Genomic DNA, 14,890 nt, shown 5'->3' on the forward strand with positions numbered 1-14,890 from the left:
CTATATGCTGAAAAATTTCAACACTACCAATATTACGCTTATCCCTAAAAATCAGAATCCTTCTACTTTTGCTGATTCCAGACCTATTGCGCTTTGTAATACCATTTATAAAATTTTCACTAAAGCTATCTATCTTCGCTTGCAAGACTTGATACCTAGGATCATATCTCCTAAACAGGGTGGTTTTGTGCATAGTAAAGACACCATAGAAGGTGCTCTAGTAAGGTGCTCTAGTAGCACATGAAACTTTGCACTCTATTAATGTTGTTCAACAGGCAGGATTTGTGGTTAAGCTAGATATGATGAAAGCTTACAATAGATTAAATTGGGATTTTCTATTCAAAATTCTTCAAAATTTTGGTTTTGATTCCAAGTGGTGCAAGTGGATCAAGGCCTGTGTATCTGGTGCTCGCTTTTCTATTCTTATTAATGGTGTCCCGAGTGGGTTTTTGGCCTCTTCTCGTGGTGTTAGACAAGGTGATCCACTTTCACCCTTTCTCTTCATTATTATGGCTGAAGCTTTCAGCAGAATTATATCTGCTGCTCATCATGCTAGTTTTTGGTCAGGAGTTCGTATTTCAGGAACCCCCATATCAATAACCCATTCTTTATTTGCTGATGATACCCTTCTTTTTGGTAAATCCACAATTCAGGAAGCAAAATTCATAAAAAGGACCCTTGACTTATAGACTTCTGTTTCAAGGCAGTGTGTAAATCCATTAAAGTCCAAAATCTATATTTTTAATACTTCTACTGTAGTGGCTGACAGAATTATTCTTGCACTGGGATTCACAGTTGGAGAGCTTCCCTCTTCCTACTTAGGAATTCCCTTTTTTATGGGTGCTAATAAAGAGGCTTATTGGGTCCCCATTATTGACCAAATTAAGTCTAGGATTGTTGCTTGGAAAAACAAATGGCTGTCACTTGCTGGTAAAATAGTTTTGGTTAAGTTTGTGCTGTCAGCCATCCCAAACTATTTCATTTCAGTGCTTCACGCACCTAGGTCTGTCATATCCCAAATTGAAAAACTGTTTAGAGAATTTCTATGGAAAGAAAATATGACGGGGAATAAGAAAGTACCTTAGTTTCTCTTAAGGAAATGTCTTATCCTAAATCAGCTGGTGGGGTAGGTATACATGACCTAACTTCAAGAAATCAGGCTTTTGGTGGTAAACTGGTTTGGAATATGTTTGGTAACCATTCGTCGAAATGGTCACAAATTATGCAACACAAATATTTAGATAATTTGGAGGCTAGTTGAATTTTGACAATCTCTGACCCCCCCCATGGGTCTGCCATTTGGAACTTCATGATGTCCCCCAAATTTATCATTACAAGTTATTTATCTTGGCAAATAAATGATGGCTTGTTGGCTAATTTCTGAACTGATTCATGGAATGGTTTTCCTCCTTTAATCCAGAATCAAGATCTTTACCGATTATGCGGGCTTCTATTCAAGCTTGGCGTGTTAATATTGTGGACTTTGTTGATGCCATAGACTTGTTTATAGGAAAACCAACTTGGAAAGATTCCTCTTCTCTTGATATCCCTCATGCTCAATGCACTCTTCTTATGAATATCTTGGCCCAGTGTCATGTTCTCCTTTCTAATAAACAGGATTCCTTATTTTGGGCTCCTTCAAACAATGGGACTTATTCTATCAAGCTTGGTTATAAGGCAGCATGTTATAATCAGGATAATGTTGTGTCTCATAGAGCTTTTAAGTTTTGTTGGAACAAATATGTGTTACCAAAGGCTGGCTGCTTTGTATGGATGGCTTTAAAAAAAAGGATTTTTACGAGTGATGGCCTACATCATTTGAATATTGCCCAACCCTTTAACTGCGTTTTATGCAATGATCAATTGGAAAATGTAGATCATCTCATTTTAAACTATCCTCTTTCTCAGCAATGTTGGTATTTTGTGATGAATATAATGAATCTAGTTATGCCTCTTCCAAATAATCTTTGGGACCTCTTTCAATCTTGGTCCATCCTGCATAATAAATCTTTCTTTGCTTGTATCTAGAAATGTGTTCCTGTGGCCATAGTTTGGGCTATATGGTTGGAGCATAATAAAAGTAGTTTTTGCCAAACTTCTTCCTCCTTAAATGTGGTCTTAGTAAACCTTGAGAAAGTCATTTCTGAAATTGTGATTGCTAGGTGTAAAAGCCTACATGGAAATCATATAGTTTCTCCTTGGGATAACTTCATCATTCATGAATGGAGTAATATTAAATTCCCTTCTTTATCTGTTACATGAGTCCAATCTTACAAAGTGGATCGTTCAAAAATACATTGGTTTCCTCCAGCTAGTAATTTTCTTAAGCTTAACTTTGCTGGTGCATCTAAAGGAAACTCTGGTATTTCTGGTATTGGTGTTGTATTGCAAAACCATCAAGGTGAATTGATCACTTTGAAATCGGAACAAATCGTGCCTGATGCTAATAATGTCACTGAAGCATTGGCTCTTCTCTCAGGTTTAACTCTTGCCCGAAGATTGGGTTTCTCATGCATCAAAGTTGAAAGTGATTCTAATCTAATAAATAATGCATGTATTGTAAGAAAGTCCATAAATTGGAAATTAAGCTACACCCTTCATCATGTGTGGTCCTTACTTGATGAATTTAAATGATGCTATGTTTCTCACACATATCGTGAGGGAAATAGGTTAGCAGATTACCTTGCTAATATGGATTCATCTGATATTAAGCTTGATTCTATAGTAAGCCCTTTTCATTTTGAAGAATTCCCATTATTATGAGAAGTTTTTTTATTTTATGAGACTTATGCCAGTTAGCTGGCCACCCCTTACCTAGTTTCTAGTTTATATGACCTTTTATTGTTTTTGCCCTCCCCTTTGATTTATCTTACATCTTGGCTGCAATATCTTTTAATTTTGTATTGGTATTGTTTTCTTTCATGCCCGAACGATGTGTGATGGCATTATGTGCTTTATGTGCAAGGTGGCATCCATCTTTCTCAAATGGTTGGAGACCTCTCTCTAATCTATACTCCTGTATTTTGCATGTTGACAGAGGTTTGTTGTATTTCTTTTCATTAGTGATTATTTTTCTTAAATTAATTTAGTTTATCTATGTCACAGTACAATCTTTGACTGATACTTCATTTAATACATCTTGAATTCCCTGTTGATTCATGCAGATGAACCAAGTGTTCTCTTGGATTTTGATACTTATTAATATACATCATGTGCTTCCCATTTTTGGGTTGTGGATTTTTTGCTTAGCAGGTGTTACTTTTTTATATTCCCTTTGTCGAGCAGCAGTGTGGTTCGATGGCTGGTTGTTTTCTGGTGACGCTCTAGGCACTTTTTCTTCTTGATGTCTCTTGGAACGTGTTGGAGCTCTTTGTGACTCTATTGGATTTCCTTCTCTTGTTCAATGGTTGAAGACCTCTTTGACTGGTTCTCTCTTCAGTCTACTCTTGTCTGACTCCTTTATATCTAGGTTGGGGAGCTTGTCTTTTATGCATATTTGGGCATTCTTCATCTTCTAAAACTTTTGTAACAATGTTATTGGTTGTTTCTCACTTGGCCAATTCTACAATCTTCTATAGTTGGTTTAGACTTTGATGTGCTATCTGTTCTTGGCTGTTTCTCATGTGGCCAATCTTTGTAAACTTTTCAAGTAGTTATTTTAGGCTTTGTTGGGCTGAAGTGGAGGTTTTCTCACTGGGTTCTTTCCTCCACGAGTCTTTTTTGAACCCATGTAAAAAATAAAATATTATACAGTTGCTATAACCACTTTTGCTGAAAAAATAATAATTTGGGAGCTAAAACAGAAAATTTTAAGAAATCAATTTAATATAGAAAATAAGATGAGGTGGCAAACAGAAGGAAGAGGACGAAAGACAGGAGGAAGCTAAAGAGACACAACTTTGAGCACTTCAGAAGGAAAATAGTTTCATTTCAGATTATGCTTAGATGTATTTGATTTCTGATTTGTTGGAGAAAAAATTGAAGAAGCTTCACCTTCCATTCAAGATCCTGAGGACGGAAACCTTCAACTCTTCTTGGTGAAACGGACACAAACCCTATCCATGTTTGTGGTGGATTTGAGACGGAGTTCATACTGCGCATAAAGGTTCTTTCTTATTATTCTCCAATCTGACTATGTTACTGTATTTAAGATTGGATTTTGGTGTTATGCTATTGTATTGCTGATCAATATAATAAAATAGCTTTGAGTATTTAAATCTGAATAAATTTGGTGTTTTGCTGGTTTTAAACTTGAAACTGTGCATGCATTTGCGGTTTAGTAATTCTAGATATTATTTGTAAGGAATTTGGTTAAGTATCCTGAGTGGGATATTACACTCTTCCACTTCCTCCGGTTGAGAGGCTTCTGCTGATTGGCTTTTATTCCTGGGATTGTCTGATACCACAAAACCTCCCATGTGATCATTAAATCTGATACTAACCGACTGAACCTAGGGGGATCCTCAAGCTGGGGAAAGTCTCTACCAAGATCTAAAATCATTTTACTATTGCTAGGGCCCTTATAAAGCACAGGTTTAATATTATTAATTACATCTTTAAATTTAAGTTCTATTCATTTCAAAGATTTAATATTAATATCCATTTTTAACAGTATAACATAGTTAGAATATGCTAACAAATCTTCCCCAAAACCTACAAAATCTCCAATCTGATTGTCTATTGTCTTAATAATTTCTTTTTGCAAAAGTTATACAAGAAGGTTAGGAAGCAAGACCAATCTTTTGAACCTAAAGGTATTAAGATTGCGAGGATCAAAATTTGGATTCCATTCTAAGAAATAAAAGTTGTGCCCTTCATAGTAAGGGAGTTTTCTAGACAAGAATTGATATTTCAAATTAGTATTTCTAGCAATCAACATAAAAGAAATCTTCCTATAAAATGGTTATACCTAGCTAGCCCTTATAGGTTTCTTGAAACCATGCAGCTACCTCTCTCCAAGAGTCATGTAGCCACACCATGTGGCAAAAACTTCATAGGTCTTGCGATGTCTTTGCATTCCTTCCATAATGTTGCTATTGATTTCAGTGGTAACTTATCATCGAGAACTAGAGCGTGCAATCTTTCCCTACATCACAATATTCCGCCTTCTTTGGTTCTTGTATTGCCTTCTTTGGTGAGATTTGGGGGGTCCTTTCGTGTCTGGTAGCACCCTTGTTTCGTCGCTTCCAAGGTTTTGGAGAAAACTCAAGTCTGAAATTATGGCAATCCTGTTGGAAGCATGAATGTTGATGATATTCCTATGGTGGAGTATTATAGAAACATGATTAGATCATTATCATGATGATATGTTACATTCATTACTGTGTTTGTCATTGATGTCGACATAGCAATTTTCTATGGTATCTAATAGAAGAACAGCAGTAAAGATCAAGTTGGTATGGACAGATCATTGAGTATTTTCAGTAGCAAGGCTAAAGGGAGATTATACTATGTGTTTAGTATATGCAGCTAACCTCGGAAGCATAAGATATGAACTTTGGAAGAAATTATGCAAGTTTCGGTGAAGATTGTTCTGAGATAGAGTTTACAAAGGCATGTTTTGGTAAACTTGTTATATCTCTTAGCAAAGTTATTATCCTGAGAAGCCAAAGTTAAAGATGTGAAGAAGAAATGTTGGTGATGAATGGCTAAGCTCGCTCATCACAATGTTACGTGTATGGAAAGTTATTCAAGTTGCAATGCGAATGATTAATGTTATCGCTAAGTGTAACGTGTTCTTAATGTGGTCCTATAATAATCAATTGAAGGTTTAACAACCGACTCAGGGAATTTTTTTATGGATTTGGTATAAAGGAAGGACATTTTCCTTTATCATGTATGGAGGAATGTGAATGATTGTAAGCAGCACAAAGAGCAGAATGTGAAGATAAGCAGAGCAGAGCAAAAGTGAAGGAAACTTCATTGCCGAGATTTTATTGTGTGATCCGAAGTTTGATACTTGAATCTAAGGTTTGTGACCTGGTCTACAAGGTCTGACAGTGATTGGTTTGGTTGACAGGACAGAGGAAAGAAGTTAAAGTTTAGTACATACAATTACTTTGCAAGGAATAGTTGAGAGATCAGTTTGGCAGTGAGTTCGATGATCTTGCTCCAGAAGCTGTTTGGATAGTGTGTCCTTCTGTCTTTCACAACTCCTAACAGGGATTCAAAGTCTCCTAACAGGGACTCATATGTACTAAATGTTGTAATAGACTTCTAACAAGGTCCACCCTCTAACAAGGAATATTTATATCAGTACATCATCTTGTGGGCATCATTCCCACCGGGGTTTTCCCTCTGATCAAGGGCTTCCCTAGTTAACCTATCAGTGTAATTGTCTATGTGCATCTTGTTATGTTTTTTGTTTACTTTAGTTGAATGGATAAGATTGTTTAAGGTTGACAAATGTTTTAATTATTGGATAACTGATTCACTCCCCCCCCCAGTTATCTTGGTGGACTACTGTTTCTAACAAATCCCTTGGGAGTCTTCTAGGATTTACTTGCAAACGATTATTATTTTTGAGATCCTTGTTAGGAGCCATTTTATGGAACCCTCGTCAAGGTTCTGCAAAGATTTATATTTATAGGTGCCTGATGAGAACTGCCATTCCCAGGAAAAGCATGAGACCTTTGGTATTCGCCTCTTGTTATTAACCAAGCCTCGAGCCTTTGCTCTCTTACCCCTACTGGATTTAATGCTATCCCATCCTTAATCAACATGAGTGTGAGGAGGGCAAGCCTAGGTCCTTCAAAAAGCATATGAAACCCTAGCTTTCTCCTATGCCTATCTACATGCATATTTGATTTTGTCAAAAAAAGACTGTTATTTCCACAATTTCGCAATTCAACAATAGCAGAGCCATTTTTCAGAAGAATGCCATTTTTAAATTTATTATATTAAATTATTATAATAAGAAATTATATTAAATATATAAATAATATATTTATAACAATATAAATATGTTCTATTTTAAGATATATTTTTATTTATTATTTATAAAATACCTACTATAGATAAATAAATAAAAACATAAAAAAATAGTATTCAAATATGTTAAAACATAATATTAATAACATATTAGAATTAACAAAGAGATACAAAACACGCCCAACAATATTTGTTGAATTGATAAACCCTAGTTTAAAGTGAATCCTTTATTTTTTCTACGTATGACACTCATGAACTTTTTATTCGACGACACAGCATTAGCGACTGTTGACAAATCATTTGTAGCCTAATCTTTTTATCTACATCTATGGGTATTCCTTCCCTCCCATCTATGAGATGGAAAAATGGAATAGCACCAAAAAAAAGCATGGAACATAATGGAAAGCCCCCAAAAACATTTTTTTATAGACTATGCATATATCTATACAACAATTAGATGAGTTTCAACAAAACGAATGTTTTCAAATGTTTTGAAGTTCATTGAATTCTGAACCCGATGGCAGGAATTCAAGAAACCCTATGACTTAGCCATTTACCATTAAGGATTCCTCATAGTAAAAGTGCAGTGAATTTTCCTTCATAAAGCTGTTGTAATAAACATTTTTTTAATGAATAAGTTTCTCCTTTATCCAGCAAAAAAATCAAAGAATAAAACTTTATTATGATGAATGAAATAATAAGATGAGCATATAGCATTTTCAAGAGAGCATTACTTACAATTGATAACAATGAAATCAGAGCAGGAATCAAAAAGATGTTGCTTCTGAATTGCAGTATTATCCAGTTAAGGATTATCACATAAGCTAACCACATAAAGATATGTTTCATATTGATTACATTAAACCAGTCCATGGACTAATGCTCATGATCTCATTGCAATAAATCTATTCTGAACGACCATTTATGTACAAGAATGGCACAATTGTATGAAAGGTAACTAAAATGCTCAGCATATCAGGTTTATAGTCGGAAAGAGCAACAATGGAAAAAAAGGTTGATAATTTTTCTAAAAGAATACTAAACAGAGTACTTCATTAACAATTGGAATAAAACAGACAGCGTGGGAACCATAAAAAGACATGGTTTACAACCAACCTGTGTGCCCTTTGCAAGCTGCCTGAAAGGCATCCATTTCTGCAACCAGCTGAATGGGGGGTGATTAAGCAAGCAGATTCCCTGTATGCTCTTCCATAATAGTGGAAACCTTCTTTTAGAGACCCTTCTTACCACCTCTAATGCCACAGTTTTGAGCAGAAAGAACAATAAGTGACTTGAGGATTCTCTAGTTATTTTTACTTGCTTCAACTTAACAATAGGAGAAATAGTATTTTGTAAAAGAGCCTTCGGAACTGATGCTACAAAGGAAGACATATGAGATGCCCCCTTCTTCAATTTCATATTCTTCAGCTCCAAAGTCCTGCTTGAACTTGATTTTTTGATTGTACCTTCCATGTCAACAGCTAACTTCTGTTTCAGGGTACACAGCAATCTGTTTACTCCTTCACAAGGTAAATATCATACCAAGTAGTGTAGTTTATGAGTTTTCTTGTCAAAACAGCCAAGGATTCCCATTATCATTCAAAAGTTTACCAGAAAATTCTTAGTCCAAAAGAGCCTTACAGTGAGAACATTTGATAGTTATTGGCATCAAAGATGGTTTCATGTGATTTGAGTTATTTTAATTTCAGGAAACAGTCTTGTAACTGCTTGTGTATATAAAAGCAGATACTGGTTAGCAGTGAAGATCTGTGTTACGTTTGCATTTCCAAATCTCTGCATTGAGATGACATTTCCCCACTCCCATGAAGATTTGCATCTTTTCTGTGCTAATCATGGTTTGAAGTGGCCCACAAACTCTGCATCTTTACAAATTATTCTTCAAACCTTAATCAATATTTGAGATCTCCAAGCTGGAAGATGTTAAAAACATGAAAGCATCAGTATACGCAGAAATATGTCATTATAGTAGCATAATACAACCAAGAAGAAGAATAAATATTCTATGACATTTATTAGATTAAGAGCTATGAAGGAAACGCACACCTTGCAACAAAATAAACCACATGGAGGAACACCTCAAACTTCGAACTTCTAAATTCATGCAACATTCCTAATACGCATCTTCCTAAAGACTCATTAGAGCTTATAAACAATATTTCTCAAGAAAACTTTGAAGATTGATTAATTGAGTTGACAAAATAATTTATAACAAAGAAATTAAATACCTAGTTTGTTTCAAAAGGATTTTCACTAGAACCTATTTTCATGATGTACTAGCTTGTAAAGCCAGATCTACTTTTGTCTCTGGCAACCACAATTATGCAGATACTTGTACTGTCATGTCCTTATATTTATAAGGTTTTACAAATTAATAATAGAATATATAAAAATAAATTATATTATAATTTATTATTATATATTATAAAGTTATAAACATAATAAGAAATTAATAACATATAATATATATATATACATATATATCATATAATTATAATGCAGTTAATATAATTATTAAAATATAGATAAAAATCATAAAATATATTATAAATATAAATCAGACAATTATAATAAATATATTATTTAAAGAACCAAAGGTTGCAACCTAACAGAATGGTCACAATCTCACATCAAATGAGCTATATAAGGAGGAAGAACATGAGAAATAGAAAAGATATACCTAAGAAATCACATCACAGATAGAAAAGGCAGTTGGAGGGGGAAATCATTCAGGAAGGAAGGAACATTTGATACATCAATTACTGACCATCTGTTTTTAGCAAGTTGGACTCCACATACATATAAACCAATAAATTAAACCAACACATATACGGGGAACTCATAACCAGTTGGGAGAGGCACACATACAGCCATATAAGATAGCTATGCATGCACTCAATAATAGCTGCGATCAAGGAAGGAGATCAGCGCAGAACCATGGTGGTTTAATCTGATTAATGATTGGGCCATTGTGCATGGCCGCTGCAGAAGAATACTGGAGATCAAACAGAAACATCTAATACCATGGATGGTGACTGCTATGCATCAGATGAGAAGCGAAACATCTCCACTGGACAGGAAAGGTTAAGCAACTCCAGAAAAGATTCATTGGCGCTTGATCATAATAATATTCCTATATGTCATGGGTTAAGAAAACATTAGCTGCAATATGCTCATATCACCGCACTGTCTGGAAGACAGGCATATAACAATCACCAAGATTGGGAGCCTGAGCCTAGTATTATATTTGATGTCCTCTATACATGTTCCATGAAGATGAAGAAAGAAAACACACAATATCTACATATCCAAATCGACAGTGACTTTACTTCACTAAAGAAGCTTGTCGTATAGAGTATCTTGAAGAAGAATTACAGATGGTATAGAAGATTTCATTTTGCAATGGGACATCAATACACAATCCAGTCAATACAATATCGAGATGATTAGTGATTCTTATATCAGCTTGGATCTACTTAACCTAAGGCCCTTACAGAAAAGATAAGACTCATTCAGAAATTCATCTTAAGAGTTCACATTATATCACATTCTTTGAATGAGGAAACCATCATTATAACACAAGTCTGCAAACATATAATCTTTGCTTGAAGTATCGATCATTTCACATTGGAATTATAGGAGTTAAATCAAAGATGTCTCCTGCAATTAAAGATAGTCTTACATTTTAATAGATTAAATAAGTGGGACATCTCATGTACCCTAACCCTTTGTACTTTATCCATTATCAGATATATGTCCTTGTCATGTAGACACATATGGTGATGTCTTCAAAGTTCAAACATCAGGAAACTTCATCTAAGGCTTCATTCTCCAACGTATCAAGCTTGTCCTAGAAGTACACAGAACTTCTCTCTAGCATGAGCCTTGGTGAGAATGTTGGTTGTCTATTCTTCAGTGATAATGTATCTCAACTGAAAGTTAGAGAAACCATCTCAACATGGTCTACTCCCTCTGAGTCAATATCATTGGATATCAACAGATGTAGATCCTTAAGTTGCTCCCTCTGTCACAGAGGCATGACTTGTTCATATGCTCCAATCATGGAAAATATCTTGCTCCAAGGGACTCATCATCAGGCACAAGTTTTATTAGTTTAATAATTACAACGTTGTTCACAAAAGCAACTTCCCATACACAAATGTACTTGCCTGATTCCATAGTAATATGAGTGAGTGTAATAAACTATGGATATATCCCCAAATTTGGCTACATCAGGCATTCATGCTAATTTGACTTCCTTCTAAAACTCCAACTACATTTGTCAAACTCATGACCTCCTAGTCCAAGATCGCTTCTAATGTAATGTTAGAGTCCCTCTAAATGCTATTTTTCCTCTTATTTGAAAATGTTTCAGCCATCAACTTATGACTAAGATCCAAAACCACTTTGGAGCTACAATCCTAAGATTGAGTCCTCTACAAAACCTCGGTAGATACCTAATGCACTATTCTTCTTTTCATGTAGGAACATCCCTGGAGACAAAGGAAAAGACCAAGGCAAATAGCTCTTATAGTACATACATGAATACATATAAGAGTGTCTACAATAAGCAAATAAATGTAATATGCAAAAGATTAAAAATACTTATCTCATTATTCAAGAGTAAATACTCGTCAATATCCTTCCTGATATAAGATGCTCCAATGAAGGCCCTGTCGTTAAAAATTGAAATTCAAAGCAAAAAATGCCGTTCACAAAGCAATAGACCTTCGATATGCATCAATTCGGAAAATGCCTTTATAAGAGCATTTATCAAACAATTAGAATGCATAACCAGTGAGCTCTTCCACTTTGCACAAGTCTTTGTAACAGCTGGACCAATTTGTAAACACCAAAACATGACCAAGGAGCAAATAAAATACATTGCCCAACTTCAATTGCGCCTACCCTCTTGACCATCTCTATAAATTCTCCATGGGCTAAAAACAAAGTCCTGCCAGGACTTATGCATTGTTAATTCAAACAATTACACCATCATCAAAGCCCCTCATAATTTGATGTTTAATATCAAATCTTCACGTGTCCAGACCAAGCAAAATTAAGTTGTTGACTTTTATATTAATTTTGATCTATGGATTGCATAGAACCAGGAGGCAAGTAATTCTTCTTCCTCAACTTCCAATAATGCATATACAGTCAAATAGTGCTCATCATCTTTGGCACTAGTGCAATAAGATACAACTATAAATGCTATGGAGCTCTTTCCAAGACCAAAGCAATCTTCTGGAAGACAATTTTAATCCTTAGCTTTAGATTACATGGCAGAGTTTGATAGAAATGCTTATTTCATTATCACTCAAAGAAGCCCATAATATTAGTATTTCATGATAATTTGTCCAGAGTTTTACAATGAAGTGCCAGCCACAAAAAATATGCATCACAGCAGTGCATTCTATATAAAATGTCACTACACTGGAATGCAAACATGCAGTGATCTCTTATTCAATGTATGTATTAATTTACTGTCGTAACTCATAATAACACTTGTGTAAGCCAAATAGCAGCAGCAACAATGTCTAACTTCATCCATACTTAAAGATTTCTTAACTGTGCAGTCACCGTGAAACTCAGGTTGCCCGAATGGTTATTAGGAGGAAACGAAAGTGTTTTATTCATTCATCTTTCCAATTATATTTCCATCCCTTTTTTTCAGCCGATAATGAATGGGCTCATATTTACACATTAATATTCAAAATAGTTTAACTTATGTTATTGTCAAATACATATCAAGCCACCTTGCAATAAGGTATTGCAATATAATCTCACAGAAGATATAATTTGCACAACATCAGAAAAATTAGCCTAATTAACACAATGCCAACATACTTGACTTGTCTCCAGAAATTGCAATATTATGTCTAGTCTTTTAATTCAATTTTCTCCACAAAGGATTTGATTTATTGTCCATACTATGATGAAGCCAATAAAAATTGGTCCTACAGTAGAAAGTAGATTGCTAATATGATATGATGTCACAACACAAAATGTGAAATGCACAGCAAATTAACATTGTTGCTCCCAATTATTATGCTGCACAAAAACCATTTTCAGGATGGAGACTTTCAACAGCAGCGCAGATTTCTTCCTTTGAATATTCATGTCACAGTGATATATAACCTTTGATATCGATGTCCACATATCTAATTCTTCGGTGCCAGAGACAACGGTTTCAATCTCGATTTTTGCTATAGGTTTGACAAAATACAAACGGTTCAAAACTTCCCTTGTTATGTATGCTTTACAAAAAGTTTAATTCAAATTTAAGTTTTCTCAATAGCAGAATACCGTCGATCTCCAGTTTGTCTTTGGTAAACAGCACCATTTCCTTATTGTTATGTATGCTTTACAAAAAGTTTAATTCAAATTTAAGCTTTCTCAATAGCAGAATACCATCGATCTCCAGTTTGTCTTTGATAAACAGCACCATTTCCTTATTCACAAATCTTGGAATTTAATCGAAGATTCTTTGCCGAGCAATCTTGTTGTCACACACATCGTTTTCTCCAATTAAATTTATGCAGTGTGGCAGATAAGAATTCACATATTGCCTTCTCATTTTGTGTCATAATAACCTTCTCTATGTTGTGCACTTATTAGCATAGTACCACGGCGACGAGTCCCCACCCTTTTTCCCTGACGCACCCGGGACAAGGGGACAGTATTCCCACGTCCCCAACGGCGCCACCATTCAGCTGCCATTTCAGCAGGGACGGGGGGACAGGAAAAAGTCCTCTGACCCCTCCAGGGGACGGCTGAGTCCAACCAAAAAAAACTAAAGCAAACATTTTTTAATATTCTATTTGAGGTATTGAATATCTTATCATGTTGCTCAATGTAATCATCTCGACGATGAGATACTCATAATTTTGATATCTATGACTTATGTTATTTAATATGTATATAATAGAAGTTAGAACTCTTTCATTTGCTCATTTGAGTATTTAAAATTTTGATATTTATTGTTCAAAGTTCTACTTTCATGTTCAATGTTCAATACAATGTTCAAGAGTCAACTAATTAAATTTTATTATTTTAGTCAATTAGTATTTTACATCTTTATGTCTTATATTGTTATACATCTTTTCATAATTAGCATTTTAAGTATCATATGTCTAGTGTATACTATATACCCCCTCCCATCCCCTGTCGTCGTCCCCCCACCGTCCCCAAATTGAGGCCCCTTTGTCCCCCCATCCCGGAAACTTGTCCCCCCCGTCCTCACGTTCCCCAGGCCGATGTAACTATGCTTATTAGGCCATAATAAATGGATAGGGTTGAATTTGAGATTGTAATAATCTTAGCTCAAGATCTGAAAATCATAATTAACTTTGGAAAACAAATGTCGATGTTGTCCTTGTTGCTTAACCTTCTATGTATGGTAGACCACGATGGTGTACCATTCATGAGCCTTCGTTCGTGGCTGGGTGAGAATTCTTTCCAAATTATGTTGTGGTTTCTTCTCAGCAGTGAGTACAATATAAAAAGTACAAAGGATTTGGAAATTTGAAAATGACTTGTACAAATGTCTTCCTCTCGTAGCTTCCCAGCACTTGTAAGGAAAGCGTGTGCCCACTTACTATTTTAATTACTCCAAAAGCTTCCTAACTTAATTGATCTTCTAAAGATTTCACAGAAACTTCAGACTATGAGAATATAATATCAATCTCTAATATTAAGTTTTATAAATATTTGCCAATGAGTTGTGCACTGATCCTACCCAAACACTGAGGTGCAATCTACACCTTATCTCCCACAAGGCCCACATTCTTCCCGTCATGTTGAAGATCATCGCCCCCATCCTCAATGGACTCAACCACATGTTAACAGGTTTACTATCTTCAGAAAATGGTGAAGACTGCATTCAACATGGTCAAAATTCTATACATAGAATCACCATCGCAGTATTCTATAACTCACCACA

The 14,890-nt window shown here is 35.1% G+C and overlaps 1 protein-coding gene across 7 annotated transcripts in view; it reads right to left on the bottom strand.

The window, feature by feature from the left end:
- Positions 1-14,890, bottom strand: part of LOC149543521 (SEC14 cytosolic factor family protein / phosphoglyceride transfer family protein) — a 160,090-nt gene that overhangs the window by 129,339 nt on the left and 15,861 nt on the right. For 4 of the 7 annotated variants that reach the window (XM_089798316.1, XM_089798313.1, XM_089798311.1 and 1 more), the window contains exon 2: positions 8,047-8,861. In XM_089798316.1, the coding sequence (XP_089654442.1) occupies positions 8,047-8,403 (357 nt within the window). In that variant the 5' untranslated portion in view covers positions 8,404-8,861. Of the gene's footprint in view, positions 1-8,046; positions 8,862-14,890 lie in introns of those variants that run through there. The other 3 variants (XM_089798314.1, XM_089798315.1, XM_089798312.1) reach the window with 2 other exon arrangements.

The sequence above is a fragment of the Cupressus sempervirens genome, chromosome 8 (genome assembly GCF_028749045.1).
Source record: "Cupressus sempervirens isolate cs-2001-9-10 chromosome 8, ASM2874904v1, whole genome shotgun sequence".
NCBI classification, from domain to species: Eukaryota; Viridiplantae; Streptophyta; class Pinopsida; order Cupressales; family Cupressaceae; genus Cupressus; species Cupressus sempervirens.